The sequence below is a fragment of the Carcharodon carcharias genome, chromosome 22 (assembly GCF_017639515.1).
Source record: "Carcharodon carcharias isolate sCarCar2 chromosome 22, sCarCar2.pri, whole genome shotgun sequence".
NCBI lineage: Eukaryota > Metazoa > Chordata > Chondrichthyes > Lamniformes > Lamnidae > Carcharodon > Carcharodon carcharias.
The window spans coordinates 45,560,027-45,578,896 of record NC_054488.1 but is presented as its reverse complement, the minus strand read 5'-3'; the positions used below and the strand labels follow the sequence as shown (position 1 = coordinate 45,578,896).

At 43.0% G+C, this 18,870-nt stretch overlaps 1 protein-coding gene across 2 annotated transcripts in view; it reads left to right on the top strand.

Annotated features, from left to right (window-relative positions):
• ccdc40 (coiled-coil domain containing 40) overlaps positions 1-18,870 on the top strand; it is a 75,964-nt gene that overhangs the window by 37,193 nt on the left and 19,901 nt on the right. For both annotated transcript variants that reach the window (XM_041217081.1, XM_041217080.1), the window contains 3 exons: positions 7,313-7,558; positions 9,111-9,324; positions 13,538-13,707. In XM_041217081.1, the coding sequence (XP_041073015.1) occupies positions 7,313-7,558; positions 9,111-9,324; positions 13,538-13,707 (630 nt within the window). The remainder of the gene's footprint in view (positions 1-7,312; positions 7,559-9,110; positions 9,325-13,537; positions 13,708-18,870) is intronic.

The following is an 18,870-nucleotide window of genomic DNA, read 5'->3' as shown; positions in this document are numbered from 1 at the left end:
CTTTGGAACTGAGTGCATACCTGGGAGTTTGGTGAGTGGGAGAGTTTGCTGAGGAGGGGAAGGAGGTGTTCCTTTTCTTTTCCTTTTTCTAACTTTTCAACCTGCAAGAATTGGTTTTTACTCTACTACAGCTAATGGAGCTAGCTGTTTGTTGAGTATCTGTTAAGTAGTTAAGGTCTGTTCCAGTCCTAAGGTTTAAAATAGTATATGAACTAAGATAGTATACGGTAGTAAAACTAATAAAATATATAAAAACGGAAAGAAATAAGTGAATAATATAATTAAGTAATTAATTAAAAAACATCAGATAAGGCTAGAAGTTACAAAAATAATAAAAGGACAAATACTAAAGGCTCTGTATCTGAATGCACGAAGCATTCAAAGCAAAACAAATGGACTGAGAATGCAAATAGAAATAAATAAGTATGATCTGATAGCCATTACAGAGACATGGCTGCAGGATGAGATAGATTGGAACCTGAATATTGAAGGGTACGTGACACTTAGGAAGGACAAGAAGCTAGGAAAATGATGGTATTAGCACAATAGAGAGAGATGACCTAAGTTCAGGAAACTAGGATGTATAAGTGGTTTGGGTGGAGATGAGAAATGATAAAGGCAAGAAGTCACTTGTGTGTGTGGTGTACAGGTCCCCGAACAGTAAACATATGATAAGATGGGTTTAAAGGAAGAAATAATGGGAGCTTGTCAGAAAGGTACAGCAATAATCGTTTGGGGGGGTGGTGGTGTGGGGGGGGTGGATTTTAATCTGCCTATAGACTGGGAAAATCAGATGGGCAAAGGAAGCCTAGATGAGCAATTCATAGAATGTTTTTGGGATAGTTTTTTACAACAGCATGTTCTGGCACCAACCAGAGAGCAGGCTATATTAGACCAGGTATTGTGCAACGAGACAGGATTAATTAATGACCTCATAGCGAAGGCACCCCTTGTTAGCAGCGATCATAATACAATTGAATTTTACATTCAGTTTAAGGGAGGGAAGAGTTGGTCCAAGATTAAAATTTTAAACTTAAATAGGGGCAATTATGAAGGCATAAAGCACACTAGTGAAAGTGAACTGCAATTTAGGTTAAGGGATAGGGCAATAGAGATGCAGTAGCGGACATCTAAGGAAATCTTTCAGAATAAACAGTCAAATAGATACAGTCAAACGAGAAAGAAAAATTGGAAGGGGAGGTCCCACCATCCTTGGTTAACTAATAAAGATAGTATCAAACTTAAAGAAAAAACATATAATTGTGCAAAGATGGATGGCAGGTCAGAAGATTGGACAGAATATAAAAAACAGCAAAGAATGAACAAAAGATTGATAAGGAAGGAAAAATTAGAGTATGAGAGAAAGATAGCTATAAATAGAAAGACAAATATTAAGAGTTTCTATAGATATTTAAAAAAAGAGCTAATAAAGTGAGAGTTAGTCCTACAGAAAGTGAGTCTGGGAAGTAATAATAGAAAATAAGGAGATGGCAGATGAATTGAACTGGTATTTTGCGTTGGTCTTCGCTATAGAGGATACAAGTAACATCCCAGAAATAGCTGTAAACTAGGAAATGGAAGGACAGAAAGAACTCAGGAAAAGTACAATTACCAGGGAAGTGGTACTAAGCAAATTGTTGAAGCTGCGGGCTATCAAATCCACAAGTCCTGATGGATTTCATCCTAGGTTCCTAAAAGAAATGCCTAGTGAGATACTTGATGATAAGGTTTTAATTTTCCAAAATTCCCTAGATTCGGGGAAGGTTCCATCAGATTAGAAAATAGCGAAAGTAACTCCTTTATTCAGAAAGGGAGGGAGACAGAAAGCAGGAAACTATAGGCCAGTTGGCTTAACATCTGTGATAGCGAAAATATCACAAGCTATTATGAAAGATGTTATTGCAGGACACTTGGAAAAATTCAAGGTAATCAGGCAGTCAGCATGGTTTTATGAAAGGGAAATAATGTTTAACCAATTTATTGGAGTTCTTTGAACAAAAAAATATACAAATTAGGAGCAGGAGTAGACCATTCAGCAGTGAGCCTGCTCCGCCATTCAATAAGATCATACCTGATCTGATTTTAACCTCAACTCCACATTGCTGCCTACTCCGATAACCTTTCACCCCTTGCTTATCAAGAATTTATCTCCCTCTGCCTTAAAAATATTCAATATTTGCCTCCACCACCTTTTGAGGAAGAGAATTCCAAAGCCGCACAACCCTCTGAGAAAAAAATTCTCCTCAAGCCCTTATTTTTAAACAGTGATCCCTAGTTCTAGATTCTCCCACAAGAGGAAACATCCTTACCACATCCACCTTGTCAAGTCACCTCAGGATCTTATATGTTTCAGTCAAGTCACCTCTTATTCTTCTAAGCTCCAGCAGATATAAGCCTAGCCTGTCCAGCTTTTCCTCAAAAGACAACCTGCCCATTCCAGGTACTAGTCTAGTAAATCTTCTCTGAACTGCTTCCAATGCAGTTACATCCTTCCTTAAATAAGGAGACCAATATTTCACACAGTACTCCAGATGTGGTCTCACCAATGCACTGTGTAACTGAAGCATAAATCCCTACTTTTGCATTCAATTCACCTACAATAAACAATTAACATTCTATTTGCTTTCGTAATACTTGCTGAACCTCCATACTCCCCTTTTGCGATTCATGCACTAGGACATCCAGATCCCTCTGCAATCTCTCACTATTTAAATAATATGCTCTTTTATTCTTCCTGCCAAAATGGACAATTTCATATTTTCCCACATTATACTCCACACGCTAGTTCTTTGCCCACTCACCTAATCTATATCCTTTTGTAGTCTCCTTATGTCCTCTTCACAACTTACTTTCCAGCTACCTTTGTGTCATCAGAAAATTTAGCAACCAAACCTTCAGTCCCTTCATCCAAATCATTTATATAAATTGTAAAATTCAAGGCCCCAGCTCTGATCCCTGTGGCACAACACTCATCACATCTTGCCAACCAGAAGATGACCCATTTATGCCTACCCTCTGTTTCCTGTTAGCTAGCCAATCTTCTATCCATGCCAATGTGTTACCTCCTACACCATGAGCTTTCATTTTCTGCAGTAACTTTTGACATGGCACCTTATCAAATGCCTTCTGGAAATCTAAGTACAGTACAGCCACAGGCTCCCCTTTATCCACAGCACATATTACTTCAAAGAGCTCCAATAAATTAGTTAAACATGACTTCCCTTTCACAAAACCATGTTGACTTTGCCTGATTACCTTGAATTTATCTAAGCCCTTTTTATAACGGCTTTAATAATAGCTTTCAACATTTTCCCTATGGTAGATTTTAAGCTAACTGGGCAATAGTTTTCTGCTTTCTGTCTCCCTCCTTTTTTGATTAAAGGAGTTACATTCGCCATTTTCCAAACTAATGGAATCTTCCTGAAATCTAGTGAATTTTGGAAAATTAAAACCTTATCATCAACTATCTCACTAACCACTTCTTTTAAGACCCTAGGGTGCAATCTATCAGGACAAGGGGGCTTGTCAACACACAATTCCAACAATTTGCTAAGTATTACTTCCCTGGTGATTGTAATTTTCTTGAGTTCCTCCCTCCCTTCCAATTCCTGATTTACAGCTATTTCTGGGACGTTACTTGTATCCTCTATAGTAAAGGCCAATGCAAAATACCTGTTCAATTCATCTACCATCGCTTTATTTTCCATTATTAATTCCAAGACTCACTTTCTATTGGACCAACACTCACTTTGTTAACTCCTTTCTTTTTTAAATATCGGTAGAGATTCTTACTATCTGTCTTTATATTTCTAGTTAGCTTTCTCTCTTATTCCAATTTTTCCCTTCCTATTAGTCTTTTAGTCATTTTTTTCTGTATTTTTTAATATATTCTGTCCAATCTTCTGACCTGCCACTCATCTTTGTGAAATTATATGCTTTTTTCTTTAAGTTTGAAATTATCTTTAAATTTTTTTTAGTTAACCACGGACATGGGCCCTTCCCTTGGAATTTTTATTTCCCATTGGATATCTCTATTCTGTGTACTCTTAAATATCCCCTTAAATGTCTGCCAATGCAGCTCTGTTGTCTTATCCCTTAACATTAATTGCAAGTCTACTTTGTACAGTGGGGTTCCACAGGGACCTGTGTTGGGTCCCTTGCTGTTTGTGGTATATATAAACGATTTAGACTTGAATGTAGGAGGGTTGATCAGTAATTCGCCGATGACACGAAAATTGGTGGGGTGGTAAGTAATGAGGAGGATAGCCTTAGGTTACAGGTGGATATAGACGGGCTGGTCAGATGGGCTGATCAGTGGCAAATGGAATTTAATCCGGATAATTGTGAGGTGATGCACTTGGGCAGGACAAACAAGGCACGGGAGTACACGATGAATGATAGGACCCTGGGAAGTACCGAGGATCAGAGTGACCTTGGTGTGCATGTCCACCAGTCCCTTAAGGTAGCGGGACAGGTAGATAAGGTGGTTAAGAAGGCATATGAGATGCTTGCCTTTATTAGCTGAGGCATAGAATATAAGAGCAGGGAGGTTATGCTGGAACTGTATAAAACGCTGGTTAGGCCATAGCTAGAGTATTGCGTACAGTTCTGGAATCCGCATTATTGGAAGATGTGATTGCACTAGAGAGAGTGCAGAGGAGATTTACCAGGATATTGCCTGGGCTGGAGAGTTTTAGTTATGACGAGAGATTGGATAGACTGGGGTTATTTTCCCTGGAGCAGAGCAGAGTAGATTGAGGGGGGCATGACTGAGGTGTGTAAAATTATGAGGAGCATAGATAGGGTAGACAGGAAGGAACTTTTCCCCTTGGTGGAGTGATCAGTAACCAGGAGGCATAGATTTAAGTTAAGGGGCAGGAGGCTTAGAGGGGATGTGAGGAAGAAGTTTTTCACCCAGAGGGTGGTGGGAATCTGGAACTCTCTGCCTGAAAGGGTGGTAGAGGCAGATACCCTCATAACATCTAAGAAGTATTTGAATGTACACTTGCAATGCCATGGCATACAAGGCTATGGGCCTAGTGCTTGAAAATGGGATTAGAACGGTTAGGCACTTGTTTGACCGGTGCAGACTCGATGGGCCGAAGGGCCTTTTTCTGTGCTGTAGTCCTCTATGACTGTATTTAGCTAGCTGCTTCATGCCCTCATAATTGCCTTTATTTCTGTTTAAAATATTTGTCTTTGATGCACTCTTCTCTCCCTCAAACTGAATGTAAAATTCAATCATATTATGATCACTGCTACCCAGGGGTGCCTTCTCTGTGATGTCATTAATTAATCCTATGTCGTTGATGAATACCAGGTCTGGTGTAGCCTACTCTCTGGTTGATGCCAAAACATGCTGTTGTAAGAAACTATCCCAAAAACATTCTATGAATTCCTCATCTAGGCTTCCTTTGCCCTAATGATTTTCCCAATCTATGTGTAGATTAAAATCCCCCATGATAATCGCCATACCCTTCTGACAAGCTCCCATTATTTTTTAAAAGCAAAATACAGCAGATGCTGGAAATCTGAAACAAAAACAGAAAATGCTGGAAAAACTCAGCAGGTCTGGCAGCATCTGTGGAGGGAAAAACAGAGTTAATGTTTCGAGTCCTTATTTCTCTTCTTCAGACCTCAGGTGCAGCAAGTAATTAGGAAAGCTAATAGAATGTTATCATTTATTGTGAGGGGATTTGAATACAAAAGTAGGGAGGTTATGCTTCAGTTATACAGGGCATTTGTTAGACCACATCTGGAGTATTGTGTACAGTATTGGTCTCCTTATTTAAGGAAGGATTTAAATGTGTTGGAAGCCATTGAGAGAAAGTTTACTCAACTAATACCTGGATTGGGCGGATTGTTTTGAGGAAAGGTTGGACAGGTTAGTTTGTATCCACTGGAGTTTAGAAGAGTAAGAGGTGACTTAATTGAAATATATAAGATCCTGAGGGGTCTTGACAGGTTGGATGTGGAAAGGATGTTTCCTCTTGTGGGAGAATTTAATACTAGGAGCCACTGTTTAAAAATAAGGGGTCACCCATTTAGGACAGAGATGAGGAGAAGTTTTTTTTCTATGAGAGTTTTTGGAACTCTCTTCCTCAAAAGACAGTGGAAGAAGAGTCTTTGAATATTTTTAAGCCAGAGGTAGATAACTTCTTGATAAGCAAGGGAGTGAAAGGTTATCAGGGGTAGGCGGGAATGTGGAGTTGAGGTTACAATCAGATCAGCCACGATCTTATTGAATTGTGGAGCAGGCTTGAAGGGCTGAGTGGCCTACTCCTGCTCCGAATTCGTATGTTCATATGTTCATTCTTCCCTCACTGACAGTCTGCTGCCAGTTCTCCCACTTTTATTTTGTTGTCCTTTCACACTGTTTCATCTCAGGCTTGTTGTCTCCTCTCTCTGATTGTAAACACAGAACTAAAAATCAAGTATTGAACCACTGACACAGCTCCACCATTCATGGTTTTGCTTGTAGCAAAACCATTACAATATGATGGTAACACAACAAATTAAGTACATGATCTGCAGTCAAGCATGAGGAGCCAACCCTGTGTCCCAGAGTGCTTTGTACATTGTACCATACAACAGTGCTGCTGATAGGAATTAAACAACTGGTGATGCACAATCATAAATTGTGTAGATCCTGTTAATATTCACTATATGTTCTGCATTCTTTGGCTTCCCTCAAGCATTACATTACCACCAATATTACCAACCTACATACACATGCATGACTCAAGGCATTCAGTGTCACACCTAAGTGTCCTGAGATTTGGAAAAGGATGGGGCCTGGGGAGATGAGAGAAGGGGTTCAGACATTAACATTGCTAACACCATGAGAACCATGGCAACAATATTAATACAAATGCAAACCTTACACTGTCAGATAAGTTTCAAAGTGGCATTAAGCATCGCATTGGGGCATTGCAAAGGGAGCTTCCTTTCTGAAGCATTGGCCGGGATTTACCGGGCACCAGGGAACGTGCTTGGCGGTGGTTGCAGGGAGGCTGTAGTGTGCTTAGAAGCAGGTGGAATACTGTGCCCATCGCCTTTCCATCGCTGCTGCCATTTTACCAGTGGTCGGGTAGGTAATAAACAGCCCGACCACCCTTAGGCCACCTTAAGCCCTTAAGTGGCCAATTCAGGGTCACTTAAGGGCCCCTTCCCATCACTGCTGGTATTTTACCCCATGATTGACTTGCCTTACGACAGAGATTGAGATAGGTGTGTAAATATGAAGTTTTTTGCTCCCACTCTTTAATTAGTTTCAGTGAATCTCTACTAAAAATATTTATCTTCTTTGTAGGAAATTGATTATGCAAAAACAGAAAATGAATTTGCTCAAATAAATCTGGAAATGAATGACAGGAAAGCAGAACTGAGCAGGCTGCAGAAAACTCTACATGAACAGCACAATGAATTGAATGAGAAAAACAGAGTTGTCTCATTGAGTGAAAAAGAAATTGCTAAACGACTGCTTTCCATTCAGAATAAGCAGTCAGTGCTTAACATACATAACAAGAAGATTGCACAATTGATAGCAGAATTGGGAGTAAGTTTAACAATCAAGTCTCGTTTCTTCATTACTATGAACTTTGAGAGAAAATAGTAATTCATTAAGTTTTCCAGTAACAGAACTATATATTTTAGTCTTTGAAAATGGAACATTATAACTTTGAAGATAAACTTCAAGAGGGAACATTAGGATCTACCTCATGCTAATATCTTTGGATGGATGTATTAAGATAGTCCTAAAGATCTTTTCTCATCCAAAATTAAACTGTGATCCTCCCCTTCCCTTCTTAATCTCTCTTCTTGTGTTTTACTTAGAGATTTTGTTTGCTTTCAAAATTCAACTTGTATTTTTTTAATTAGGAATCGAATTAGAATGAGGAGAGGAATGGCCTTTCCATCTATTCCTTTCTCTTTCGCTCTCTCTCCCTCCCTTGACAGATGTAGCTATCAAAATAGATTTATTCCAACTGGCGCTTTCTTTGAAAATTGAAATAACATGCTGTAAATACTATGTAGCATAATGCAATGAAGATAAATACACTGCGGTTGATTTTTATGTCAGAGTTGGTTCAATGGCCTTAAAATGGGGTGAGTACACTTAGTACTTTGTTAATGTTGATGTTACTGTTCTGCCGACTGTCACATTTATCGGATCCAATCCTTGATGGGCCAAAGTACCTGCCTGCTTCTGATGATACATCCCTTTCTATATGCAAATTGGAGACTGGTGATAGCCAAAGGACTCCAATTGTTATTTTATGACATAACTGATTTGAGTCAGAACTATGCTCTCTCTAACTCGTTTTAATGGCAATAGAGCTGGAAACCCTTGAAAGTTATTATTAATTATTTTTGTTGGGCTAGGATAAGCAACCCCCTGGTAATTCAGTGTTGCGCTAGCCTGAATCCATTGAGCTGCATCAGGAAGTCAGTTTGGAGCAGACAACTTTCCAATTATAAATAAAGCAAGGGCCTCAAAACTGCTGGAATATATAGGCAGGCTGCGAGTGTGTTCTGTGGAGAGCCTGCCCAAAAGTTATAATTTGGCCCCACTCATTTTGTTTCCCCTGCCTTCCTCTCCTCCTGATTTCAGTCTTCCTATCTCCTTGAGACGAATTTTTCTCTCTCTCTCTCTCTCTCATTTTCTAAAGTTTAAAGGATAGAAACAAAGTCCACAACAGGTAATCAGAACACTCACTTTTGCCCCTCTCTCTCTTACACTCACAAATACAGGCTTGTTTTTTTTAAGTAAATATGAATTTTACCTCATACCAGCTTTTGCAGTTTTCCCTTTATCTTAAAAATAATGTTGATTATTAAAAGAAATTAATTGAATCCTTATATGGACATAGAAATTCATAATGGAAAATGTTGACTGGAAGTAAATGTAGATTTAAGATTTTTAATATAGATAGATAGCGATGTATTGCACTTGAATGTTAGAACCGTAGTGAACTGTGCTTATGTGTTGTACGTAAGGTCAGATATTTTCTCCCAAGATGGTCTAGTACTGGGATCATTTCAAACCAGAGCATGGGGGAGAGGCTTAACATTTGAATTTACAGAATGTTCACCTTTTTATTCTTCAGGGACGCGAAATGAGCCCTTTGGAGCTCAAAATCAAAACTTTGACAAAAAAGATTGAGGAACACAACAAAGAAATTTCAACACAACAACAGTACTGGCTAAAACAACAGCATGAGCTGGTTAGACTGACCCAAGAAAGGGAGAAGCAGACAGCTGATGTAGAACTACAGAAGAAACAGGTCACTATTCTCGAACAGAAGAAAATCCGCACTGAGAGTAAGCTGATGATAATTTGAGTACACTAATCAATCTACACTACACTCAAATAATCTTTGTACTTACCTTCCTTAGAACATGTGTAATTTACTCTAAGAACATAACAATGGCGGAATCGTCCCAGATTTGCACTAACTACGGTAGCAGGTGGATAAAATGACGTTTTACCCGCCGGCCGCAATGGCCTCTTACACGCTGTATTGTCCCAAACCTGCTGCATTAATTATGCATTCCTGGAAAACATGTGTTTCCATGGCGAACGGGCTCTCATTCGCCCGCCATGCCATCATTTCGCCGCTTCAGCACGCTGGGCCATATTTAAAGTCCAGTTGCACGCACAAATCCCAGTTCTTTCAGCCCACGCCTGCTGCAAAGGAGACATGGCCTTGAAAGACAAAAAGACTGCAGTCCCCAGGTTCAATAATACATCCCTTGAGCACCTTTCAGACGCAGAATAGTCTCTCTGTGACGTCCTCTACCCTTGCTCTGGCCACAGGATGGGCAGCAACCTCACTAATCTGGCTTGGGAGGTGGTGGCAGCAGTGGTCAGCGCTAACACCCTTCAAAAGAGGACAGCTGCCCAGTGCCACAAGATGATGAAAGATCTCCTCCATTCTGCCGGGGTAAGTCACTCTTCTCATCACTCTCAACTCTCACATTCACAAACCCATCACACATCCATAGGGCCCTCACTCACTGCTGGATGGAGGGACATCACCATTCATTCTCTCACACACCTTCATTGTCCTCATCCCATCCATGGGACCACTCATCAATCACACATGCGAGGCATACTTATCATCTGGCCTGTCGGGCATCCTGCTTACACCCTCTCCATCTCTATTCATGCAGGACAAGCTGGCACACGAGAGAGAGGTCGCAGACCCGTGGAGGAATGCCAATGCCTGAAATCAAGGTCCTCACGGATTTTGAAAGCAGAGCCATCCAGCTGGCCAGCAAGGATCTGGACAGATCCTGTGCTGTTGGTGAGATTGGCGGTGCTCTACCAAGTGAGGATCCAGCAGTGCAACATCCATCAGACATCCATGCTGTGACTCATGTGTCCTGTTTCACAGGCCACTGCCATGCACTAATTACCTCCCCATGCTTCCGCATGAGTCCACGACCCAGGGCCTCCAAGCAGGCCCCAAAGAAACCTCTGAAAAGGAATATGGAGGCACCCTCCTTGAAGTCTTGTCTCAGAGCTCACCCACACCCTCCTCCAGTGCAGAGACACACACCTTGTTGGGACCTAGCTTTATGTAGCCTCATGATCACGACCTGGTGAGCACATCACACTATGATTCGCAGCAGGCAGCAGCAGGGGCTTCCCAGGTGTTCAGCATTCGGAGGACTGCTGGAGGCCAGAAATATACTGAGTTCGGATCAGATGAACCTCTGGACTTGGTCATGTCATTGTTGCTGGAGCTGCAAAGGCAAGCTCGGGAACATCAAGAAGGGATGTCTGCTGCACTTCTCATTTTTGCAAGGCATGATGGAGGAGTCCATCTGCCTTCAGGCTGTGGTTATAACGCCAGCATGCCAACGCACCGAGGTCAACATTGGCAGGATGGTGGCTGCAATGGAGACCTTGGTCCAGGACATTGCTCCTGCACTGCTCCGTGGACTCAACTCCATCACTGAGGCCATATTTGGCCTCCAACAGTGCTTACGCAAGAGGGGTGCAGGGCAGTTGATCTCACTCCAGCTACCCCTTCTCCTCAAGGAGTCAGCCAGGGACCCTTGGGCACCCATAGGAAGGAGGATCAGCAGGTTTACACCCCCCCCCCCCCCCCCCACCGGAGCCATCCATCTAGGTGACTCTGGGAGTGCCCAGCCCATCCGAATTCTTTCTTCCTGTGACCTCAGCAGTTCTAGCTCCACTGGACAAGGAGAGTGCCACTGGCACACAGCAGGACCCTGAAAATGGGCTGGGGCCTTCCAGGTCTCAGCCCTCCAGAGGACGCCCGCCAAGGTCATCACAGACAAGGCATAGCAGTGAGGAGGCTGTCTTCACCTCTGCTGTGGATGGCCTGGGAGCACCAAGACGTAGCAACAGGGTTAGGAAAGTTAAGAAGATGCAGTTGCACAGCCTGGGCATGGGTTTTAATCACTTGTACATACTGTTCACTATTGTCAATAAACTCCCAAGAATGTCTCCCTGTCTATTGGCTCCTTGTTCTGATGAGCAGTGCTCGTGTCACTCAGATGTGAAACCTTTCTGCACAAGATAAAGACAGGCGAACACTCCGCGATGTTACTGTGTACTCACTTCCGAGTTCCCCTGAAAGTGCAGCCCACCAAGTGCATGCCTTTTATATGCTATCGTGCAACACGTCGGTGTGCAATCACACCGACATGGGCGGACGATCCAGTGGGGAAGTGTGGGTGTGATGGATGTGGTTCCGGGGGGCTGGGCTTATAATGATATGAAGATATATTACAGTGAGGTTCCTGACATCCAATGGTGGGAAACATGACCCATCAAGTGTGGCAGAGCGGATGACCCCAAACTGGTTTCACAATGTTTTGAAACTGGTTTTTGGCCTTCTCGCCATATTGTCCTCCCAATGCCAATGGACATGGACGATTCCATCCAACATACAAAATAGGAGTAGGAGTACACTGTGCAGCCCCTCCAATTTGCTCCGTCATTGAATACGAATACGAATATGAATACGAAGCTGATTAAACTCCGCTTGCCCACCCTCTCCCCATATCTTGTGATTCCTTGAGAGGCCAAAAATATGTTGATTTCAGCCTTAAATATATTCAATGATGGGGCACCCAGAACCTTATGAGGTAGAGAATTCCAAAGATTCACTTTGATTGAAGAAATTTCTCCTCATCTGAGTCCTAACTGAATGGTTCCTTATCCTGAGACTGTGTACCAGTGTCTAGATTTCCCAGCCGGTGAAGCGACCTCTCTGTGTTTACCCTATCAAGTGCCTTCAGAATCTTATATCAATGAGATCACCTCTCATTTTTCTAAACTCCAGAGAATATAGGCCCAATTAACTCAGCCTCTTGTTGGACAAACCTCTCATCCCAGTAACTAATCTAGTGAACTTAAATACTCCTCCTCAAATATGGAGATTAAAACTGTGCACAGTACTCTAGGTGTAGTCTCACCAAAACTATGTATAATTGTAGCAAGACCTTTTTATTCTTGTACTCCAATCCTCTTGTAATAAAGGCCAACATGCCATTTTCCTTCTTAATTATTTGCTGTACTTGCATGTTAACTTTTTGTGTTTTTTGTCCAAGCATACTCAAGTTCCTCTGAATGTCAACATTTACAAGTTTTGTGCTTTATAAAAAAAATTCTGCTTTTCTATTCTTATCACCTAAGTGAATAACTTAACACTTCCCTACATTATACAGCATCTGCAACCTTGCTGCACCCTCCTTACAGCTTACATTTCTACCTAGCTTTGTATTGTCAGCAAACTTAGATACAGAGACTGAGAGTAATGTATCTTAAGTCCTTAATATAAATAACTGTTGCCCTAGTACTGATCCTTGCTGCACTCCACTTGTCACAGTCTTCCAATTTGAACATGCCCCATTTATTGCTACCATCTGCTTCTCATACATTAATCCTCTATCCTTGCTAATAAATTACCCCCAACTCCATGAGCCCTTACCTTACGTAATAACCTTTTGTGTGGGACTTGATTGAATGCCTTTTTAAAAACCAGGTATACGATATCTACATGTTTCCCCTTTACCTATCCTACTAGTCCAATCCTCAAAAAACTAATAAATTTGCCAAAGATGATTTCCCTTTCGTAAAACCATGTTGACTTAGGGTGGAAGGCCTAACAGCCTCTTAGAAAACTGAGGTGGTCCTTCTGACCAACCTGCCTTGGCATTCGCCAGCTTCTGGCGCTGCTTCCAAACTGCCTCCAGAGGCAGCAGGCCCCACTCAATCATGCTCCCTACCTCCCCGGAACAAAATTTGCATCTGACGGGAAATTTCCCGACTTGAGCTCCCCACCTTGGTAGTGAAAATCCAGCCCCAAGATCATGATGTCAGGTCATACTGTCTCTGGCATACAGAGATCAGATATACCATTTTGTACTAATCTCCCTCCCATGCCCACACACTATCCACCCATCTACCCACTTCCTTTTACCCTGTTTTACAACCAGCATTTCCTCTACTTCGACAGTGTTATTTGACACCAATCCAACATTTTTCTTCCTGTAGATATGATACAACAGGGACTGAATGCAAAGAAAGACATTGAGCGTCACATGCGTGCTCTGTCTAATGACATGGTGAAGCTCAATGGGCTGTTAACAAAGAATAACTCCATGAAGGATTCACTTGAGCATATGAATATACTGATGGAAAATGAATTTGTTACTGCGTTGAAGGTTAGTACAGACAAAATACCTAATCGGCAAAAATCAAAATTAATCATAATTGTTTGTTTCTCACTGTACAAGTCCTTAGATGACATACAAAGTACTGCCCTCAATTTTGATCCCTTCACATGGTATGTGTTATAGTAGCCATGGGAAGGGTTCAGAGGAGAGCTGCAAGAATGATCCCTATCTTAAAAACCATTACCTACTCAGGCTCGTAGAGCTGGATCCATTTATTTCAGGGGAGTATAGACTTAAAAGTGACCTGATAAAGGTATATAAAATATTGAAAGGGCTGGACTGCTTGTCTATTATTGGATTATTTCAGTTTGGCAATTTGGGGAGAACCAAAGGACATCGATTTAAAATATACAAGAGTAAGAATAGATAGCATGGGAGATGGTTTTGAAGAGCATTGAGGGTTTGAATTATGTGGTTTGTGCATTCTGTCGCCACATCTTCAAAGAAGAGCCGGACAAGTTTTTGGCTGGGGCAGTGATTGTACCATATAAATGGTGAACATTTAACTTGCATGTGGTCCAGGTGACCACCTTAACTTATTTTAATTGTGAAACAGAGTCAGAGGAGGCTTTCCAAATTTTTTTCCCCACTATTGGCACTGAGTTTTTCCTGTTTTATTTCTTACTTATGCACAAAATAACAGCTGTTGGTGGAGTGTAGGAAATGTCTAGTCACCATGCTCCAGGCAGCATGAATTAGAGGTAGGCTTGATGGTCCAGCTGGTATTTTCTTACCTATCATTTTTGTATTTTCAAATGATGGCAAAAGGTCCTGTGGATCATTTCCGCTAGTGCCCATGCTTTTCCTCGTGCAGATTGTGTAATGTTAGTTGTATGTAACCAAGGTGGCCACATTAGACTTTCCAGAACAATGGAAACTAGGGCCAGGATTTTCTGGCTCTGTCGTGGTCTGACCTGCCAAAAGCACATTGACTTTCGGAGGGACCGGATGATCCTGGCAGTGGGCGGGGCAGGAAAAATCCTCCCCAGGACTCTACTTTTGACTGATAGATGCCATTGTCTAGTAGAATTTGATAAGTGTTAATTTAGATATCCCTTTGACAATTCAAAAAAGATTATGCATATGTGTTCTCTGTTTTGTTAAATGATTTCTGATTCCTCATAAATGCTCCTTTAAAAAATGTTTAATAGCTTCTGTTTAAAGCTACTTTTGTAATACACATGTGCCGCAAACATGAAAACTTGGTTACATTTCAGTTTCCTATGAGAGATGTCATTCTATTTCAAGTTTTCTTGTTCAAAGTTCTTGGTTGGATGTTTTTCTGACTTGTGGAAAGAGCTGTTTTATATTAAATTTAGATTAGCAACATTTGTAAAACAGTTTAACCCACTTTGACAAAAACAGAATTATCTGGAAAAACTCAGCAGGCCAGTCAGCATCGGCGGAGAAGAAAAGAGTTGACGTTTCGAGTCCTCACGACCCTTCGACAGAACTGATTGAATGTTAGAAGAGGGGTGAAAAATATGCTGGTTTAAGGGGGGGGGTGGTGGGAAAGAGAAGTGGGGGGGGTGCGGTGGTGTGGTTGTAGGGACAAGCAAGCAGTGATAGGAGCAGATAATCAAAAGATGTCACAGACAATAGAACAGAGGAGTGTTGAAGGTGGTGATATTATCTAAACGAATGTGCTAATTAAGAATGGATGGCAGGGCACTCAAGGTACAGCTCTAGTGGGGATGTGGTGGAATGACTAGCCCGGCATACAAGATTTAAAAATAATGGAAATAGGTGGGAAAAGAAAAATCTATATAAATTATTGGAAAAAACAAAAGGAAGGGGGAAGAAACGGAAAAGGGGTGGGGATGGAGGAGGGAGTTCAAGATCTAAAGTTGTTGAATTCAATATTCAGTACGGAAGGCTGTGAAGTGCCTAGTCGGAAGATGAGGTGCTGTTCCTCCAGTTTGCAAGTGAAATACTGCTTCACTTGAAAGGAGTGTTTGGGCCCTTGGACGGTGAGGAGAGAGGAAGTGAAGGGGCAGGTGTTGCATCTTTTGCGTGGGCATGGGAAGGTGCCATAGGTAGGGGTTGAGGAGTAGGGGGTGATGGAGGAGTGGACCGGGGTGTCCCGGAGGGAACGATCCCTACGGAATGCCACCGGGGGGGGGGTGAGGGGAAGATGTGTTTGGTGGTGGCATCATGCTGGAGTTGGCAGAAATGGCGGAGGATGATCCTTTGAATGCGGAGGCTGGTGGGATGATAAGTGAGGACAAGGGGGACCCTATCATGTTTCTGGGAGGGAGGAGAAGGCATGAGGGTGGATGCGCGGGAGATGGGCTGGACATGGTTGAGGGCCCTGTCAACGACCGTGGGTGGAAAACCTCAGTTAAGGAAGAAGGAGGACATGTCAGAGGAATTGTTTTTGAAGGTAGCATCATCAGGACAGATGCGACGGAGGCGAAGGAACTGAGAGATTGGGATGGAGTCCTTACAGGAAGTGGGGTGTGAGGAGCTGTAATCAAGGTAGCTGTGGGAGTCGGTAGGCTTGTAATGGATATTGAGACAGAGAGGTCAAGAAAGGGAAGGGAAGTGTCAGAGATGGACCATGTGAAAATGATGGAGGGGTGGAGATTGGAAGCAAAATTAATAAATTTTTCCAAGTCCCGACGAGAGCATGAAGCAGCACCAAAGTAATCATCGATGTACCAGAGAAAGAGTTGTGGGAGGGGGCTGGAGTAGGACTGGAACAAGGAATGTTCCACATACCCCATAAAGAGACAGGCATAGCTGGGTCTCATGCGGGTATCCATAGCCACACCTTTTATTTGGAGGAAGTGAGAGGAGTTAAAGGAGAAATTGTTCAGTGTGAGAACAAGTTCAGCCAAACGGAGGAGAGTAGTGGTGGATGGGGATTGTTCGGGCCTCTGTTTGAGGAAGAAGCTAAGGACCCTCAGACATCCTGGTGGGGGATGGAGGTGTAGAGGGATTGGACTTCCATGTGAAGAGGAAGCGGTTGGGGCCAGGGAACTGGAAATTGTTGATGTGACGTAAGGTGTCAGAGGAATCCAGGATGTAGGTGGGAAGGGACTGGACAAGGGGAGAGAGAAGGGAGTCAAGATAATGAGAAATGAGTTCCATGGGGCAGGAACAGGCTGACACGATCGGTCTACCGGGACAGTTCTGTTTGTGGATTTTGGGCCATCCGAGGTTGGGCGACTATCAGGTTGGAAGCTGTGGGAGGAAGATCTCCAGAGGAGATGAGGTCAGTGACAGTCCTGGAAACAATGGCTTGATGTTCAGTGGTGGGGTTATGGTCCAGGGAGAGGTAGGAGGAAGTGTCTGCGAGTTGACGCTCAGCCTCTGCGAGGTAGAGGTCAGTGCGCCAGGCAACAACAGCACCACCCTTGTCAGCAGATTTGATGACAATGTTGGGGTTGGACCTGAGAGAATGGCGTGCAGTAAGTTCAGAGAGAGACAGATTAGAATGGGTGAGAGGAGCAAAGAAATTGAGACGACTAATGTCACGCCGACAGTTCTCAATGAAAAGATCAAGAGAAGGTAAGAATCCAGAGGGAGGGGTCCAGGTGGAAGGAGAATATTGGAGGTGGGTAAAAGGATCCGTTGAACGGGGAGAGGACTCCTGCCCAAAGAAGTGAGCACGGAGACGAAGACAGCGGAAGAAGAGTTCAGCATCGTGCCAAGCCCGATATTCATTGAGATGAGGGCATATGGGTATGAAACTAAGTCCTTTGCTGAGCACTGAATGTTCAGCGTCGGAGAGGGGAAGGTCAGGGGGTATAGTGAATACACGGCCGGGGCTGGGATTGGAAGGTGGGGTGGGGACGGAGCGACAGGCAGGGGTGGAGGGTCCTAGATGGGTGTTGGTGTCGATGAGTTGTTGGAGCTTGTGTTCCTTAGCACTTGAGAGAAAGAGAAAAAGTTTCTTGTTGAGGCGTCGGATGAGACGAAGAATAAAATGAAACTGGGGGCAAGCGCAGCTTTGAGAAAGGGAGCGGCGGTGCTGCTGGAGGGAGAGGTCAAGTGTGTTCATATGGCGGTGCATGGCACTGAGTGTGGATCTCAGAATGTGACGGGAACAGGAGTCCGAGAAACGTTTTATGTCCCGGAGATATCTGTAATCCTGGGTGGGTTCGAAACAAGAGGGATGGAATTTCAGTTGAAATCCACGTGGGATAAGTCAGAGACGGAGACAGTCACTGAGAAAGGAGATATCGCTGTGAAAGTGGGTTTAGTAAACACCTTGTCAAACACCAGGAGAGAAATGGAAAGCAATGAAAGTGAACAAGGCCAAAGAGAGATACGGAAATCTTGTCGCAGAGAGGAACAGAACTTCTTCAAGGTAGGCATTTCTTGAAGAGGGGTCAATTAAACACAGAGATAAAAACAAAAAACTGCAGATGCTGGAAATCCAAAACAAAAACAGAATTACCTGGAAAAACTCAGCAGGTCTGGCAGCATCGGCGGAGAAGAAAAGAGTTGACGTTTCGAGTCCTCATGACCCTTCGACAGAACTGATTGACTGTCCCATGCCCATGCAAAAGATGCAACACCTGCCCCTTCACTTCATCTCTCCTCACCGTCCAAGGGCCCAAACACTCCTTTCAAGTGAAGCAGCATTTCACTTGCATTTCCCCCAACTTAGTCTGCTGCATTCGTTGCTCTCAATGCGGTCTTCTCTACATTGGAGAGACCAAATGTAAATTGGGCGACCGCTTTGCAGAACACCTGCGGTCTGTCCGCAAGAAAGATCCAAACCTCCCCGTCGCTTGCCATTTCAACACTCCACCCTGCTCTCTTGCCCACATGTCTGTCCTTGGCTTGCTGCATTGTTCCAGTGAAGCCCAACGCAAACTGGAGGAACAGCACCTCATCTTCCGACTAGGCACTTTACGGCCTTCCGGACTGAATATTGAATTCAACAACTTTAGATCTTGAACTCCCTCCTCCATCCCCACCCCTTTTCCATTTCTTCCCCCTTCCTTTTGTTTTTTCCAATAATTTATATAAATTTTTCTTTTCCCACCTATTTCCATTATTTTTAAATCTTGTATGCCGGGCAAGTCTTTCCACCCCACCCCCACTAGAGCTGTACCTTGAGTGCCCTGCCATCCATTCTTTTAGATAATATCACCATCTTCAACACTTCTTTGTTCTATTGTCCGTGACATCTTTTGA